The 16823-nt window shown below is 37.0% G+C and overlaps 3 protein-coding genes across 5 annotated transcripts; all 3 read left to right on the top strand.

Moving 5' to 3' along the window:
* Nucleotides 1-108: 108 nt before the first annotated feature.
* LOC141824841 (uncharacterized) lies at nucleotides 109-10060 on the top strand. 2 transcript variants are annotated; one of them, XM_074712174.1, is made up of 11 exons: nucleotides 109-379; nucleotides 1725-1767; nucleotides 3837-3890; nucleotides 4341-4404; nucleotides 5567-5623; nucleotides 6766-6872; nucleotides 6976-7014; nucleotides 7842-7930; nucleotides 8053-8131; nucleotides 9603-9650; nucleotides 9804-10060. In XM_074712174.1, exons 1-11 carry the CDS (start codon nucleotides 186-188, stop codon nucleotides 9879-9881), a joined length of 852 nt encoding a protein of 283 aa, XP_074568275.1. In that variant the 5' UTR covers nucleotides 109-185; the 3' UTR covers nucleotides 9882-10060. The 2 variants fall into 2 exon arrangements, with proteins under 2 accessions (XP_074568275.1, XP_074568276.1); XM_074712175.1 differs by lacking the exon at nucleotides 6976-7014.
* A 692-nt stretch (nucleotides 10061-10752) lies between these two features.
* On the top strand, nucleotides 10753-11599 carry LOC141824910 (uncharacterized). Its single transcript, XM_074712255.1, has 2 exons — nucleotides 10753-10899; nucleotides 10962-11599. The coding sequence occupies exons 1-2, from the start codon at nucleotides 10863-10865 to the stop codon at nucleotides 11468-11470; spliced, it is 546 nt and encodes a 181-aa protein (XP_074568356.1). The 5' UTR covers nucleotides 10753-10862; the 3' UTR covers nucleotides 11471-11599.
* Nucleotides 11600-12239: 640 nt separating this feature from the next.
* LOC141824648 (uncharacterized) lies at nucleotides 12240-15628 on the top strand. 2 transcript variants are annotated; one of them, XM_074711972.1, is made up of 3 exons: nucleotides 12248-12330; nucleotides 13887-13936; nucleotides 14345-15628. In XM_074711972.1, the coding sequence occupies exon 3, from the start codon at nucleotides 14496-14498 to the stop codon at nucleotides 15375-15377; it is 882 nt and encodes a 293-aa protein (XP_074568073.1). In that variant the 5' UTR covers nucleotides 12248-12330; nucleotides 13887-13936; nucleotides 14345-14495; the 3' UTR covers nucleotides 15378-15628. The 2 variants fall into 2 exon arrangements, with proteins under 2 accessions (XP_074568072.1, XP_074568073.1); XM_074711971.1 differs by lacking the exon at nucleotides 13887-13936 and having other exon boundaries at nucleotides 12240-12330.
* The last annotated feature ends 1195 nt before the right edge of the window (nucleotides 15629-16823 follow it).

Genomic DNA, 16823 nt, shown 5'->3' with positions numbered 1-16823 from the left:
CTTATTTGAGTGGATGTATAAAAATAAATAAATAAAAACTAACTAAATAAATAACTAATACTTAAAGCATCGACTGCTCCTTGCTCTGATCGGCAGATGCAAATTTGGAGCTCATTGATCTGATCCGTCTCCTTCCAACCAGGGTTCAGCGTAGCATCCCGTCGAGGGAGCGGCGGCCTCTCGAGATGACGATGCGGGCGTTCTGTGGCCATGGTGTCGCGCTCGCCCTTCTCCTCCTCTCCTTGGAGCCGCAACTCTCACTCGGAGGCGGAGGCGACGGAGCTTGCGAGCTCAGCGTCCGCCACCAGGACGTCATCTACAACTACAGCTTGGCGTCGCCCACCTCCAAATATCCTCACGGCGTTCTCAGCGAAGACGGGTACTCCTCCTTTTAACGATTGCTTTTCTACCCTCCAACTCTCGCCTCCAAGCTTTAACTCGTTGTAAATTTCTTCTCCTTCGTCTTCTTGTATTGTTCAAAGAATTAAAGGATCAGTGCTAGATTATTTATTATTACCCGATGTGGCTCCTCTTTAGGAGTGCGTGAAGCTTTACGGTTCTCTGTGTATTGCTCCAATTGAGTTGACATTCTGTTGGTTGATATGATCTGGACCAGTGTACTTCGTATTTTAGATTTAGAATTAATGTGACCATGTTATGCACGCCACTCAAGTTAATGGTTCAATTATTTAATTTGATTTGGATTCTGGCGAGAGCACAATAGCAGAATCTTCCATCACAAAATCGTTATCCTCTTGAGCTTCTAAAATTGTTATTTGTTGCAACTCTAGAAGACGGGAACCTGCGTCACCATACACCATCTCTATAATTTGGCATTCAAAGAATCATCCATAGACTGCTGTCTTTCCATTCTATTTTAAACTAAATGATGATTATGGGAAATGGTAACAGTGCGGACCTAATCATAGGGTTGTTTAAGTGATCCAAAAGGAAATGACTGTTCATAATGGTAGATCTGGATGGGCTTCAAGTACAGATGAGTAAGGATGTTTCTGGACTGAGCTAAATTTGAAATTTGACAAAGATATCTTATTTAGATTACACTGTAACATCTATTAGATTGGCCAAAAGCATTTTCTGATAGTGTTTAATGCCTACTTTTCCCGTATACGTTGTGATCTATCATCTATGGCTTCTGCATCATGATCGTAGACATTGAATTTAGATGCCTTCTAACCTTCAATTTGTCTAGGTTTCGTAACATAGCCTTCAGTATTATTCTACAGCCACTAAAAAAACTTCAAGAGCTATGCCTTGTATTTAAATTCTCTAATGGCACATACTTGCTATCATATTGGATCTAACCCACTAATATGTCATGCTTCTATAGGCTGATCCAATTTATAGGAAGGTGGAAACACATCTAGAACAATTTCATGAGTAATAGATAGACAGTTGATGTTGCAACTGATATACAATTGATAAACCTGTGCACAGCAAGATTATTCTATTCCATTGAATTTTTGTTCATTACTAATCTTCTTTAGTAGTGAGCTATTAAGATGTCCAACTCCATTACAGGAGAAAACTGGTTATTTGGTTTTGCAAAAGCTACTACTCTATATTCTTCTGTGATAACCAGTTTTTGAGTTTTCATCTTCTTTCTATTTCTTTCCTCCTACCATTAGATCTATGGATCCTAGTGTTTTTGAAGTTATCTGAAAGTCTTATATTGATCATTGAGCAATTCCTCTTTCTTGTAGGTTTTACAAAGTGGTTGTAAATGACACTTCACTCTGGTTTCAGGTTGGCTTCATCAGGTTGCCTTCTTTAAGATTGATGTCAATGACTACAACATAACTTGTATCTCTGGGATTCCCCAATCTCTGAATAGAGGATGACCATGGCTGATTACTAGCAAAATAATATGCCGTGGCATATTCTACTCTTCCTATAATTAACTAGATGCTATGCTGATATTGCTGGCCTTGAATATTTTGTGGACACAAACATGGTTTGAACTCTTACATATGACAATAAACATATTTCTCTTGCGTCATGTAGTTAACCTGTTGCAGGCAAGTTTCATATATCCACAAGCTTGATGGTAGTTAATTCATTAGTCTTTTATAAAACACAAGAAACCTAAAGATATTAACAGCTTGAGCGAGTTGATAATTCTCCTCTCAAATTCAAGGACAAAAGATTCTGTAGCTGGGGTGGAATATAACATCGTCCAGCTATACTCTACTAACTTAGAGTGCCAAACAAAAGAGGCAGTGGAATCAGTTGCTGCTGTGTTCCTTCTCCGATCAGATGAAATATTCTTATCGCTTCAAAACCATTATGCAAGTTGTGTAAGGAGTACCGGGAGAATAAAATACTCAGATAAGGTAATAAAAATTGATAATAATGATACAAATAACTAATGATACAGTTTTTCATAGAGTTCAGGATAGGCATAAGATAATGGATTTGACCTCATGTAGTGGAAACCAACATTACTTGATGATGATACAGTGTTGTCGTTAAATATAGTCATGCAGGTCGCTCTTCTGAGTTGAGCATGGAACCACTGTCTCGTTCTGCACCCTCAAATGTAATCTCCACGCTCCAAGGTTTGCTGCAGTTCACATTCTGGAGCTGATTTACCTGCATCTGACTATCAATGAAACAACATCAGAATTTCTTAGAACAAAACCACTACCCTCATTATGGGACTTTGAGCCAACAGATCCATCTGTGTTCAGTTTGATCTAATCCTCCTCGTGCTTGCACCAAGTTACGATGAGGGTGATATTTCAATGTAGATTTACATTACCTTTATTCTCCATATTTCTGTAGTTGCATGAGCTGCTTAGTAAAGAGTAACATGCGCTACCTTGTGATGCTGGAGGCCTACCCACTACGAAAGGACCAGCCATATGGATATAGGTGCAAGAGAGGTATTAGAGAGTCCTAACATATAAGAACCTATCTACCCTTTTGGACAACAAAGTGACACCCACGCTTGTCTCCCTCTGCATGTTCAACAATAGAACATATGTGCCTAATTGCATCTCATTATAAATATCCAGACCCAATTGAAGCAAGAGTTAATGTGATTCTTCTTGCTCCAGATTTCAGCCTTCTCTTGGCTGGGTCTACCTGTCTTTTCTGGATGGACTGCACACCATCAATGGCCCCTCCTAGATCTGATATCATTATCATACAAGGTGTCTATCTGTTGCAAAGGATTAGCTCATTTGGATGAGGTTCACTCCCACAATATTATAAGGATCTATACCCTTTTGAACAGCAATGTGGAGGTTAAAGAGTCGTGCTTGTCACTCTTTGTGCTTTTAGCAATGAAAGTACAAAACTTTCATGCATGCATTAGCCTGTCACAATAACAACCCAGCCTGTCTCATGTGAGACTTCGAGTCACCTTGTCTCATATGCTTTAAGAGATTCAGCATTTTGTGTTTTCCATTGACAATTTGGCTATTAAGAATTTCATGGCAACTGTGATTATCTGTTCTTCTTTGTGTGACCACATTGTGTTTCCATTCATAAAATAACTCAAAGTGATAAACCTTTTTTTTCAAGTAGAAGTAAAATAACATTCATACAATACATGGGAACTAAATTATTTACAACACGTGTCGCAAGTTTGTGCATTTCCTAAGCCTTTGCTCCTCAGAAGTTCTGTGAATGGAAGTCAGTTGTGTTTTATCTCCCAACAAAAGTTTCAATTGTGCCGTTTGACTTGAGATACACAGTGCTTAAATGTTTATTTTTTTTCTTTAGAACAAGTTTTGCCCTCTTTTTTTGTGTGTACAATCTTGCTTACTTTATGCTATTCTATGTATCTGACTCTATCTCGATCTGAACAGCTCTGTGATCAAATGATATTCAACCATGATCCACCAAGATGTTTTGGCTGTCAGGTAACTGATTTTGTTATGTTTCACCTTTTAATATACCCTGTTTCATTTTATTTTGCATTTGTAGTTGCATCAGAACTTTTTAAGTAGTGCTTTAGACCTTAGTTAACTAATAAATTTTATTCAAAATGATTGTTTGATGATAAAACCTTTTGGTTGGTCAAGTATATAGGTATTTTCTCTGAACAAATTTGCCATGGTACTATAGCTGTATTATACTTGAAAGATAATATTGTGATAGATTGTTCTTTCATAATGCTAGGTGATACTGTAGCACATTGCTGATAGAATTATCTGAAATTTGAAAGTAGTGGACATAGGAGCAGTTCTTGGCTTGTTGCTGTTAATTGAACTTGCTTTTCAGATGACTGTTACATAATTGCCCAATTTTTATCCATCATAGAGGCATGGAGATTTGGTTTTCTCTGACTTTTCTTTGATTTATGTAAATAGGATTGTGGTGGACCACTTTACTGTGGTATGACATGCAGTGCACTTGTGGCAAGCAACATAGAAGGTAGCATGTTCTCTTGTTTGTGGTATCTTTTTACTCGTATATACTTTATCAGTGCCAAAAAAGGGAATAAATTAACATTTTTCCTATGTCTGATTTGTCCTGTCTATGTTTAATGTCAGCAGTGTGTCATTGAAGGAAATTATTGAAGTACAAGTTAACCAAATTATGCAACAGAGCATTTACCAGGCAGTCCTATTTCTTATGTTGGTCATGGAGGATTATCTTCAACATCACAGAGCATTTACTCGCATCCTGACTAATGGATCTTATACTCACATACTAAATTGCATATTATAACTCACATACTAAATTGCATATTATAGATTCAATCATAATTCTACTTAAACCTTTAATTTGTGAAGAATTTTCTTCATACTTAAGGATTTAAATTAAATCTATTTACACTGAGCTATTAGCAGAGTCTACTGGACAAATAATATACACCAAGAAGGGCTATCTGGAATATGAGTGGTGAGGCTATGTATAACTAAAAAAAAAAATCTAACTTCAATCTTCAAAAGCAGTATTGAACTCATTTAGCCCTTTGGATGCTTTGCCTTTGCAAATAATTGTCCATTCTATTTATTTTGTATTTAATCAAGTGTTTTTATAATTTCTCGCTATTCAAGTTTAAAAATAATAGCAAAAGACAATATTTTGCCATCATCAATTTGTCATGATGATCAATGTTCTCCAGGGCCAATAGTAATTCCTACATGGTTTGAAATCTCGTATTGTGTTGAGCAGCATGGTCAAAACATACCATTTCGATAAATTACTGAAATTCAATATTACTCGGTGTAGTAATCAATTTGTGTTGTGTTAATTATGTCAATGGGTATTATGTCATACTAACATTCGACACTTTTTCACAAGCTACAAACCACTTGAAATGATGTTTGCTATTAGTGTATAATAGAATCTCAAAATTGTAGCATTGTTATTTAGACAAATTCCAATGTTTTTCTTCTTCCTTTTCATTTCCTTCTCCTTCCCCCTCCAATTATCCGTTGGCACCATATGTTGAAACCCCGGTATGGTATCAAAATAGTATTGTTTTACGCAAAATGTGAAACTTCAGTAGAGCTCGAGATTTTGAACCTTTATTCCTCTTACATTTGTGTGGTAGTTCCAATTGTACTAATATTAGTTGTATGTGTAGGATATCCTGTTTGCATAACTATTGGGAGGTCTTCGAATTTATACATTGCTCTTATAGGTAAGGCTTACTTTTTATTTCTCTTGATTTTCATTAATCAAACTTATAGGCAGGTTACATGCTGTGCATTTGAATTTGTCATCGTGACAACTTTATCCATTATCAATCTTATTAATACAATTTGGATCCTTTTTAAGTTCTGTTGAACTCCTTTGTGTTGGCTTTGGGAGGATATTGAAGTCATTTGGTGGTTACTACTATGACCAACTATGAATTTTAGTTGGCCTTGATATTTGGGTGGCTACAATGATGGTGTTTCTGTTACTTGCTTAGTAATTGCATATCCTCAGAGGGATCCATTATACTTCTCAGTTCTCATCATTTCTAATTTTGTAATTCTGTTCTTCCTGACCTTGTTTTTACAACATCTTGAGTCAACTTGTTTCTTTCTTGAACCAAAACATTTTTTCTCATGTGTCTTTACTAATCACATCTCTGTTTTGCTCATGCATCTTATGACTTTCTTGCTATAAAGTGTTATATTACTATGCTATCAGTTCTGATAGTTATGGACTTGTCATTGTTAACGTATGATTTTGCAAGGGATAGCATATTTATTTGTGCATTTTAATTTTTATTAGATCAAGCTACAATCTACAACAATGCTCTGAACAATCATTGCTCAACCATGTTACTAAACCCATAGATTATTGGTTTTGTATCTCAGGACATGCTTGATTCTTATGTTGGAGTAGGAGACCTCATTATTTCTCTGTTTAAGTTACTTGCGCATGCAAACTGGAACCTAGACTTTAAAGTTTAACTAATGGTAAATTGCTGCTTCAAATCTTGAATTATTTTGCTAATTGGCAGCAGCAGCACACAAGTGCACACACAAAATCTTAGGTAATGTCAAAAGAAACTCAAGAACCTTATAAAAATAATTGACTGTATGCTGGTAAGGCAAGGTGCAGCCTCTAGCTCTTTGAATGAAACCTGTTGTGAGTGCTGAAAACACGGCACTTTACTGGTTGATTATCTATGTCAAGTATATGGTCCATTGTTCTGGATCAGCTTGAAGTACTTGCACATTTCTAGGATTTTTCTGTGCCATTTTTTCACATGTTGAGTTTCCAATAAAATTGTTCATTGCTATTTGTTAATAATAAAACTGATATTACTTACTACTGATTGTAGAACAGATCAGAAGAATCCTCTGAAAGGTGTTCTTGTTAAGACATCTTCATTTGGAACCCAGGATAATTGCTCGCTTTCTGTTTCCATCTTCTGTGATTCAAATGAAGTCCAAGTATGCCATTCCATTTTTTACACCAATACATGCATGCTTAGATTTTATGGCTATCTATTTGATTTTGACTTTCCTAAAATTTCACTAGTAATTTTACTCACAGGTTCCAAATTCTCTGAACATTACAGGAAAATGTGACTATGTGAGTGCAAAAATCTTTACTTCCTTTTCTCTCTAGAATTGAATAAAAAAAGAGAACATCCAGGTTTTCATGTAGTTCTCGTGTATGCAAGAAAAAGATGTTTGACAACTATGAGAAGGAAACAGCGATCAGACTCTTTTCCGCTATGTTTAATATCCACAATCATGATAATTAAGTTAGTGGATACCTGAAGAATGAACTAGCTAGGAGTTGCTGGTCTTTGATAGTATATATATCAATAGTTTCTGGCAATACAACATTTGCTGAATCTTCAATTATTTAGCTCTATCAAAAGTAATATCTTCTCAAGTTAGGAGCAATACATTTATTTATTTATTATTTTTGAGTAAAATTCTTAGTGACTGCTACCCTCCTGGCACTACCAATTTTAATTGATTCACCTTCTCTAAAATCAATCTTGGTTGCTCTTGTTTATGTATATGATTACTTTCTTAATTAAATTCCTGCAAGTTATCATATACTAAGACTTGTTCAAGATATGGTTCTTTCTTATTCCTTTATTGGGAATTTAGAATTTTTGTTCCAGTACTCTCATTTTATTATCATTTGCTTCTAGTTAGATACTTACTGAATTGCTCAACCTACTTACTGGGAAGCATATAATGATCTTATAATCTCTGATTGATCTTTTTCTTTTAGCTGAAGGATTATTAGATGTTTGTTGATGATATACTGACAGTGAATGCTATTAACTTTAAACTTAAATCCTTCTCTCCTGCAGTTATATAAATGATCTTTAATGTAGGGTTAACTTTTCATATAAAGTGATTAAAGGATAACAGACATCATTGAACTGAACTCTGCAGGCCGTGGCACTTAGGCATCCATCTGGGTGTGCAAAAGTTATTTATGTAAATGGAAGAGGATGGGGCTTGTTTGGAACAGTAATTATGATGTGTGTTTCACCATAAGTCATAGCTCTTCTTTGGCTTGTTGTGCTTTGATTAGTTCCATGCTTCTCTTTATAAATAAAAATTCTATAATGCTAAGGCAACTGTTCCTGCTTTGTGCTTGCAGCATTTTGTGCTTCTTAGTGGGTTACATCCTTCTAGGCACGGTCTACAGGTTCTTTTTCCAGGGGATTCATGGTGCAGAAGTAAGATTTCTTCTAGTTTTTTTGGCTTCTATAAATTGTGCTAGTCTGTGTTCAAGCATTTGATCTGCTAGGTTTCGTGTGATGCTGAAGCCAAAATAAGTAATATTTTTTAGTTTCATGCTGTTTTGATTTCATTATATCACTCATAGTTTTACTGGGTGCAACTTGAAATGTCAAAAGATCTGAATCTGGAAACCAAAAATCTTGAACCCAATGATTTGATTTCACTTGCAACACAAGATATTTTTATGTGGATTATCCATGTGATTGTTGCCGAATAATCGAGTACAGGATGATATTTGGAGTTGAATTTGTCTAATTAGTCCTAAAGGTTAGATTGAGTGTGAAAACCATTTCTCACAAGAGGACAAATTTGGGTTAAAGACAAGATTGATGAAAAGTTAATAATCTTTGAGTGAGTTTGATGTAGTATAAGAATTTGCAAGAAAAGATATGCAAACCTTATCCATCTCTTCTTGCACTTAGAAATTAGAATTCCATCAATTGGTTTAGTTGGGTACATAGATCCTCCCAAATTCCAGAACCTACGTATGCATGCTCAATGTGCCATGACCGCTTTTTCTCTGGATATGTGACCTTTCATGGTTGTCAAAATAGATATTGGTGTGGATTCAAAAATATCTCAGTACTGGTTGTATTGGATCATCAGAACTTGTGAAATCTAAATCAATAAGAAAACAGAAAAAATAATAATGAGGACAAGGAGTTGTGATGAATCATGGGATTTAAGCAAGCAATGAAGACTCTTTTTTCTCACATGTGAATTCACTAGAATTCAAAATTGGATGGGTGAAAAATCTTGCAATCGACACAATGAATTTCTAGAATTAGCCAAACTTAACCAAATTGCAATCAACACAATGAATTTCCTCTTAATTTGATGAAATTGCAATTGATTTCATCCGTTTTCTAGTAAAATCTTGCTGATTTCTAGCTATTTCTTTGAACCCTAATCTTTATAAATTTGACCATCAATCTTCATAAGCTGACCAATTTCTCTGAAAACACCAAATCATGCCTTTGCCAATATCAATCCAACTCGGGTTATCTGCTTTGATATTGGTTGATTTGTGACAACTACAGAACCTTCTTCTTAGATTATTCCCTATGCAGGTGGGACCTTGATGAGTATGATTTGCAAGAAAATTGTCAAAGAACAAAAAAAGAACTAGTAGAATACTGAAGTTTTCATAGTTGCTGACCTAACAATTAATGATAGCCGTTGGACAAGCCTTTTCTTACTTCTGCTTGAATGTGAATCCAGTTTCATCTGATAGCTATTTGATACAGTTGTGTTGATTATTTTGAACCTGAAAATATGCACAAACTGTTTTCTTCTCTAGTGTTCCTAGAAACAACTTTATGCAAATATCTTCTCTAGTGTTGCTAGAAGCAACTTTACCCATAAATATCAGTGTAAATCTTAATGGCTAATATTGCAATTTGCCAGGCTATTCCAAACTTAGATTTTTGGCTCAGCTTGCCACACAGAGCAAAGGTATGTTTGTGTATGAAGTTGTTTATCTTAATGAAAATTGTACTACACCAAGTTAGCATCAAGTTTAATCCTAAAAATTGAGATTTTCTACTCGTCATTTTTTATTGAAATTACAATTTATTCAGTTATAATGACTGCTGATCTTCCTTGCAGAATATGCTAGGTGATTTTGCACGACGGTCAAGTGGATATGCTAGGGACAACCGAGGTTCTTATGCTCCTGTGAACTAACTTGGGGCCTGGTTCATTAGAGTTCAGATTCTGTATGCTTTACTCGCATCATGGCGAGTCCTTTTTGGGAGAACATTCTTTTTGAGTAACCAAGCAATGGTTTGTTTGATGCAGTTGTGGCATGTACACTTTCTTTCTTTCTTTCGTTCTTTCTTTTTCCCTCATAACCTTCAAGTGAAGCTGAGTTTTGCTACCACATTGTTTTTTTATTGTTTCATTGTATGTTGTTGAAGGTAATGAACTCCTTGATATAGTCATTAAATGTTTTTTTAAGAAAATGATATGCTCTTTATATGCTAACCGGCAGTGAAGGTGATCAATTGTTGACGAAGAGGGTTGGGATGGTCGACTGCAACAATGAGCCTCCCCTGGCGATCCCTTCCTGCGAAGGCTTTTGGTGAGTAGCCCAATTTTAGAGGAGATAGCGTATCACTACACTAAGAGGAGAAGATAGTAAGATTGGTGACAATATAAGTTGTTGGAAGTAGAAGGATGAGGAGATTGAAAATCATCAGAGGGGGAGTGCAGGAAGCAACAAGGGGAGCTCGAGAAGATTAGGAATATGGAGCTGAATTCTCTGATTCTATATGTAGTGGAATGAGTATAAAAGGTGATCTTCAGTGAATTGCCTATCCACAAGGAATGAAATTGCTCTGTGAAGGATCTCTAACGAGAGTGCATTACTATGGAGAAAAGGAAGTTTTGTTGCCTTTCAAAATCAAGTTGCGATACTAGAAAAAGGATCGAATGGACTTTTTGAAGAATGGGATTACTCATTACAGAACTCGACTATTATTTATTGGATTGATGGTTCAATGAAAATAAAGTTAAAAATGGAGATGAAGCTAAAGTTTGCAGGGGTAAATTGAGAATTTCCCGATAAAGTGCGGTGTGGTTTGGGCCTCGAGGCATCAGCCCTATTCTACTCTTCCTCTCCGACGGATCTGCAGGCGTGTTTGCCAACGCGCTGTCGGCGAGACGATGTCCATCTCCAACGGTCTCCACCACCGCCACCGAGGTAATCTCCGATCTCTGCCAGTCTTACACTTTGATCGCCTTCTCAATCTCCTTTTTGCACAGCCGACGACGCCACCGACGATGACGACGACCACGAATCCCACGACGACGCTCGCTACCAACCCATATCCGCTCTCGACGACGACGGATCTGCACCCAGCTCCGATTCCGACGAACACGCGGCTGCTGTCCCCTCCCCAATCCGATCCAACGGCGGCGTGTTCCATATCCAGAACCCTAGCCCTGGCGTCTTCTTTCTCGACGCTGAGGGTGTCCTATCCGCTCTGGATCTGAATGGATTTCCCGTTGGCGGCGCCGGTGGAGGCGTGGAGGAAGAGGCGGCGGATGAAGAGGCTGAGGAGGAAGAGGAGAGGGTGAGGCAGCGGGAGGCATCAATCTCGAGGGCGTTCAGCGAGGACGAGAGGCGGAGGAGCGCGCCGTTGACTCCAGAGAATGCAGCGATGGTCGTGGATGCGATGAGGGGAGTAGCGTTCCATGGAATCCCTCCGGAATGGGCGAATCAAGTGCCGGAAGACCAGTGGGTGGATCGCCTAAGGCGGCTGAGAGATTAGAGCTGAAAAAATAAAATAAAATCTTATCTTTGATAGCTGATGTTCATTGCTCAGTTCTCCTTGATTTGGTGTTTTTGAGAATTCACCAAACCTTTTTCTTCTCCTATTAAGACGAAATTTTTTTTCCTGAAATTTGATTATATTTTACTTAATCTGTTTCTTCTTTGATTGAGATGAAAAGAATGCATTCTGGAATTTGATTATATCCTCATGTTGTTCGTTAGAATTTACTTTATCTGTTTTGTTCTTTGATTGAGCTGATTGAAGGCATTCTGGAACTTATTATAAAAATTTTATATATACTTGAATTATTTTTTCGAAAAGTTTCTATCGATCAATATCTTGAATCAATCTTGAATGAAATAGTTGACTATTCTTTACCGGAATCTACGTGGCAATGATTCAACCAACTCATGCAAACCTAATCCATGACCTAAATGAAACGCGTCCTTACCAGCCTACTATGCATCTTATCCTTCGAAGCCAGTGGTGTTCATAAATCTTGAGCATTCATTTGCCATCAAACGGTTCTAATTTCTCGAACGGGAAGCCGTGCCGTGGGCGTCTCCGGATTGCCACTGCGACAACTCTGAGACACACGTGTACGGCTAGATGGAAAGGGAATGACTTGGGGGATAAGGAACGGGATTCCAACGCCACGTGACCACGGCTGCGTTGAGCATCGGACACGACGGCTCCCACGTGAGGCCCTTATTACTATATAAATACCGCGGGGAAGCGTTGAAGAGTTTTCTTCGAGCCCAAGAAACATCCAAAAGCGGAAAGTCGAAACCGCGAGGTAGATTGGAGCCCTAAACGGAGAAGAAAAAGGAGCCGCAGGAGATGACAGAGACGGATAGGTGAGAGAAGGATCTTTGCTCCGATTAGATGTATATTCTCCAGTTTGATCCATTGTTTCGTTTTATTTCCTTCTCTACGAACGATGAATGACTTTTTTTGCTTTCCGTAGATTTGCTCTTTGCATTGTTTTAGGTCCCTCTGCTTGATTATTGCTTGTTCATTCTGCTATAGGTAGGGTCTTCAATGAAATTTGGAATTTTTTTTTCTCTTTTTACGATCAGTGTTACCATCACTCGTTACGTTATGATGCAATTAAGGAAGTGGATACATACGACCTCGTACGTTTTCTCTGTGGTTTTGGTGTTGCTAATACTTATCGAATTAGTTCGGCCATTTGATGCAGTCGTAAGTGATGCTTGTTACTTGTAGGTATGTGTGTTTATATATCAGAGCCTCCCGAGCTCATTGGTAATAATTTTATTCTGAGTTGGATAATTTTTTCCTGCGTGTACCAATTGATAGCATAAATTTTTGGGCAACGAAGAATGAAGGTTGGTTGAATTTTTGGCTCTAAAATGTTTTCTCCAATTAGTATTGTCTTTGTTAAAGCGACCAGTAATAGTCGAAGTAGTTTTTTTGGGTCTTTCATTCGTGTAACTAGCTTAAGAAATTCTTAAGTACACATGCCACACAGAAATGATACAAGTCGATGAACAAAACATCCTATCCTTGGAAAGGTAATTGATCTTCATAATCATCACAACATTTGTTTGTCCCTACTATTTCTACCGGCCACATGAATCTTGACTCTCTACATTGAGCTTTATGTAGGCTATAATCTCATCAGTAATGTTTAAATCAATTAATCATTTTAAACATTTTCTTACTTCTCCCTCTACCAAGACTTCTCACTCTAGTGCATTCCACTATAAGTTAGTAATTACCTTTGAACCCGTAGACACAATCTAAGTTAGCAATTACCTTTGAACATGTCTAAACCCTATCATATCTATTTTATTAATTCTGATCCCTATAAGTGAAACTTTTTATATGTGTTACTTCCTAACAACCAAACTCACTCATCTCTAAGTATGGTGGGTCATGTCAGTCTCATAAAATTTTCATTCAATTTGTACCATACTAATAATATCCTCCTCTCTTTATCATCAAAATTGAGAACATCAATTACTAGCAATATCATTCCCATTATCGTCTAAACTAATTCTACCATGTCGACCAATCAAGTTGTGGACAACTCCTAGTCTTTCCATTGTGTGCTGAACCTTGAAGCTGTTTTTTGAATCTTGACACATTGGATGTGACTTTTGGTGTCTAATGGATTTTCTGAACCTAAATGGCCTCTGTTATGGTGCATGGTTAGTGAGATCTGATCTGTGAGCGTTTGAATTGGTTTTCCGGGCTGGTAGCAATGGTCATGTTCAGTTTTTCTGTTCTCATTAGCTGATCCTATTGATTTAGCAATGTTTGGAAAAAAAATATTTATATAAATTATTGAGATCATTGTTTTATTTGACTGAGTTTTAGTTCTTGTGATTTTCTAACAAACATATTCTACTTATTTTGTGTGCTTCTCTTGTGATTTCTGCCAAAGCAGAATTCTGGAGCGGCAGGTGCTTGGTAACTTTGTTTCTACACAGTATGTAGGTACGATAAATTCATCTCTTCCTGAATTTACTGTGTTTCAGTTTCATTCAGAGTTTCTTCCATTGAGTTGACTTTTATTTTGTGTGTTTACACAGGAACATTTTTACTACTCTTTTTATATCAACGTTTCTCTGGTTCAGGATTCCTGAAGATTTGATGAGGGTTGCTTGATGTTTTCCCTTGTGTGTGTTGTTATGCATGCTGTGTGTGCTCTTTTGCCAAAATGTTGTTTTGGTTGATATGGGGTTGTCAGTGTGCGTTGCTTTCTTGCTTGGTTATTGCTTGCTCGGTGTGTTTGATTATCAATTTTGTTTTCCTTCACGTTTGTTGATATTCTCATTAGTGACTTTGTTCCGTATGTGTTCCCAAGTTTTTTACTTTGTCAACTAAAAACCTCTTTTGTTTTAGTAAAAGGAGAGCACGCAGAGGTAGTAATGGCTCTGCTTCTATATCTGAAACCCTTGCTTGGTGGAGGCAGCACAATCACCAGCATGGTGGTTTCCCTAATGTCGAAAAGCAAGTTCAAAAGCCACCTGCAAAAGGTTCGAAGAAAGGGTGCATGCGAGGTAAGGGAGGCCCAGATAATGCCAATTGTAGATATCGTGGTGTAAGACAACGAACATGGGGCAAATGGGTCGCAGAGATCCGAGAACCAAATCGAGGAGGCCGACTTTGGTTAGGTACCTTTCCTGATGCTATCCAAGCTGCTCGTGCTTATGATGCTGCTGCAAGGGCTATGTATGGAGCTCGCGCCCGGGTCAATTTGCCTTGTGACACTTCATGTGAATCAACCACAATCTCGTATCACTCAGATTCTGCGGATGCCTCTGTCTCCGGTCAAGATTCTCAACAACTGGGTGTTGATGTGTCTGTGCCTCTCCAGGCTGGCATAGAGATTCCAAGAACAGGAAATGACACTGCAGCTGCCATGGACCATGTTCTTGAACACGCAGAAATTGGAACCAAGCTTCGCAAGGTGGAAAAGACAGACAAGGTGGGATATTTTGATGTTGCGAATGATCCATCATGTCTCCAGCAGGCTGAAACCAAATTTCCACAGGTAGATCAGAAAGAAGAGTTGGGGTGTTATGTTGAACCAGACTCATCGTCTGCAGCTGACACTTCGAAGATGGTGGTCCAAGATTCAAACATGGAGGAAGAATTCTCCGTGGAAGAGATGTTGAACATGATGGCCAATGAGATGGCAAACGTTGACAATGTCGCCGGTTCAAACTGGCAAGGCGTCTTGCCAGAAGATACTGCATTCGATTCTCAAAATCCAGACATGATATGGGGTTTGCACCCGAACCTGCAGGATGTTGGCCTCAGCAATAGTCTTATGGCTCCCACGGTAGATGATTGGGAGACTTCAATAGAGGACACTCTGAAGAACGATGCAGGGCTTGAAATATTCAATTCAGACTTGCCTTCAAACCATTAGAGGTGATCAAATACTGGTAAAGAAGGCGTTTCTTTGTTCAACAAAATTAAACGAGCGAATTCTTGTTCCAAAAAAAAGTCTGTTAAATAGTGTGTATTTGTTCTATTGATTATTTATAGGCGTTGTGCATATTTGTAACGTTTTACCCATTAGATTTTGAAAATAATGGTGTTTACCCCGGATATATATTGTAAGTTCGTAAAGTCTCTTCTATTTCATGATGTATTCGCTTTCAATATCAAGTGCATTCTGCCCTGTAAAGAGGATCAGAATTTCAAGTTTTGTTCCGTTATTTGCACATTCTACTATCGAGAAAATGCTTCAACAAAACTACTTTCAGCTCATAATACTAAGTTTGGGTAAAATATACTCAATCAAAACGTCATTGAATACATTTTTTTTCTCTATCAACAGAATGTGAATATATTCATACACATCTCAAGAGTTTGTTTCAAACCGTATTCCAATCTCAAGATTGAATATCAACCATCCATATGATCTTTGAAAATGAGATTCTTGCTTGGAGTAGCAAACCTAAAATTTCATCAGAGTACATGAAGATCTACTGACGGGACATGACTTTTACAAGTCAGATACTTGACAAAATCAAATGATAGTAGCTATTTTATACTTGAGTTGTTTTTCTAAACAAAGTTTCATTGATCATCAAGATAGAAAGTTGGGTTTATGGAAGCAACAATTTGATAGAAAATCATATGAACTCTCACCATCTTCCCTATTGGTCAATCACTGTTGGCATGCTGATGAACAACTGATTGACAAAATGCAAAATAATGAATAGATATATAATAAATATGCGAAATATAAAATCTATATACTTTAGTGCGACAATGAATAAATTAGTATTTATATATATATATATTATAAAAATTTACTAATTTAAAAAAAAATGAAAAGATTGTACTCAATGATATAAATTTTAAAAAATTTAAATTAAAAATAAATTTATTTAGGAATTAATATTTTAAAATAAAGTTAAAATTAAAACAAATAATATTTAAAATTTATTTACTTTTCTTACCCTCCAAATTAGAGTATAAAAAAATCTCTTTTTATGGGTAAGAAAAAAAAATTAAAACTTACACTTTCTTCCTCTTCTCTCACTTCTTCCTCACCTCCTCCCAAACATAGTGTTAGGGTTTTAACTTTCTTTCATATCAACACCCGCCCACATCAGAAACTTTAATCCTCTGTTTGGATGGAGTGAAGGAAGGTTCAGTAACGGAAAGGGAAGAGAGGGGAAGAGAAGTATTTATGTTCTCTTTGTTTGGAAAGAACTGAAGATTTCATTAATGTAACATATGTTACCTTATTTGAGAGGAAAGATAAGGAATGAAGGTTAAATATATAAAATTATAAAAATATCTTTACTTCTTAAAATAAATCTATATGTGAAAAAAATATGTATAGCTCATTAAACCTATG

Source organism: Curcuma longa, chromosome 3 (genome assembly GCF_044706935.1).
Source record: "Curcuma longa cultivar G26 ecotype Majalengka, Jawa Barat chromosome 3, ITB_CL_G26_1.1, whole genome shotgun sequence".
Lineage (NCBI taxonomy): Eukaryota > Viridiplantae > Streptophyta > Magnoliopsida > Zingiberales > Zingiberaceae > Curcuma > Curcuma longa.
This window is presented reverse-complemented; position numbering and strand designations above follow the sequence as displayed.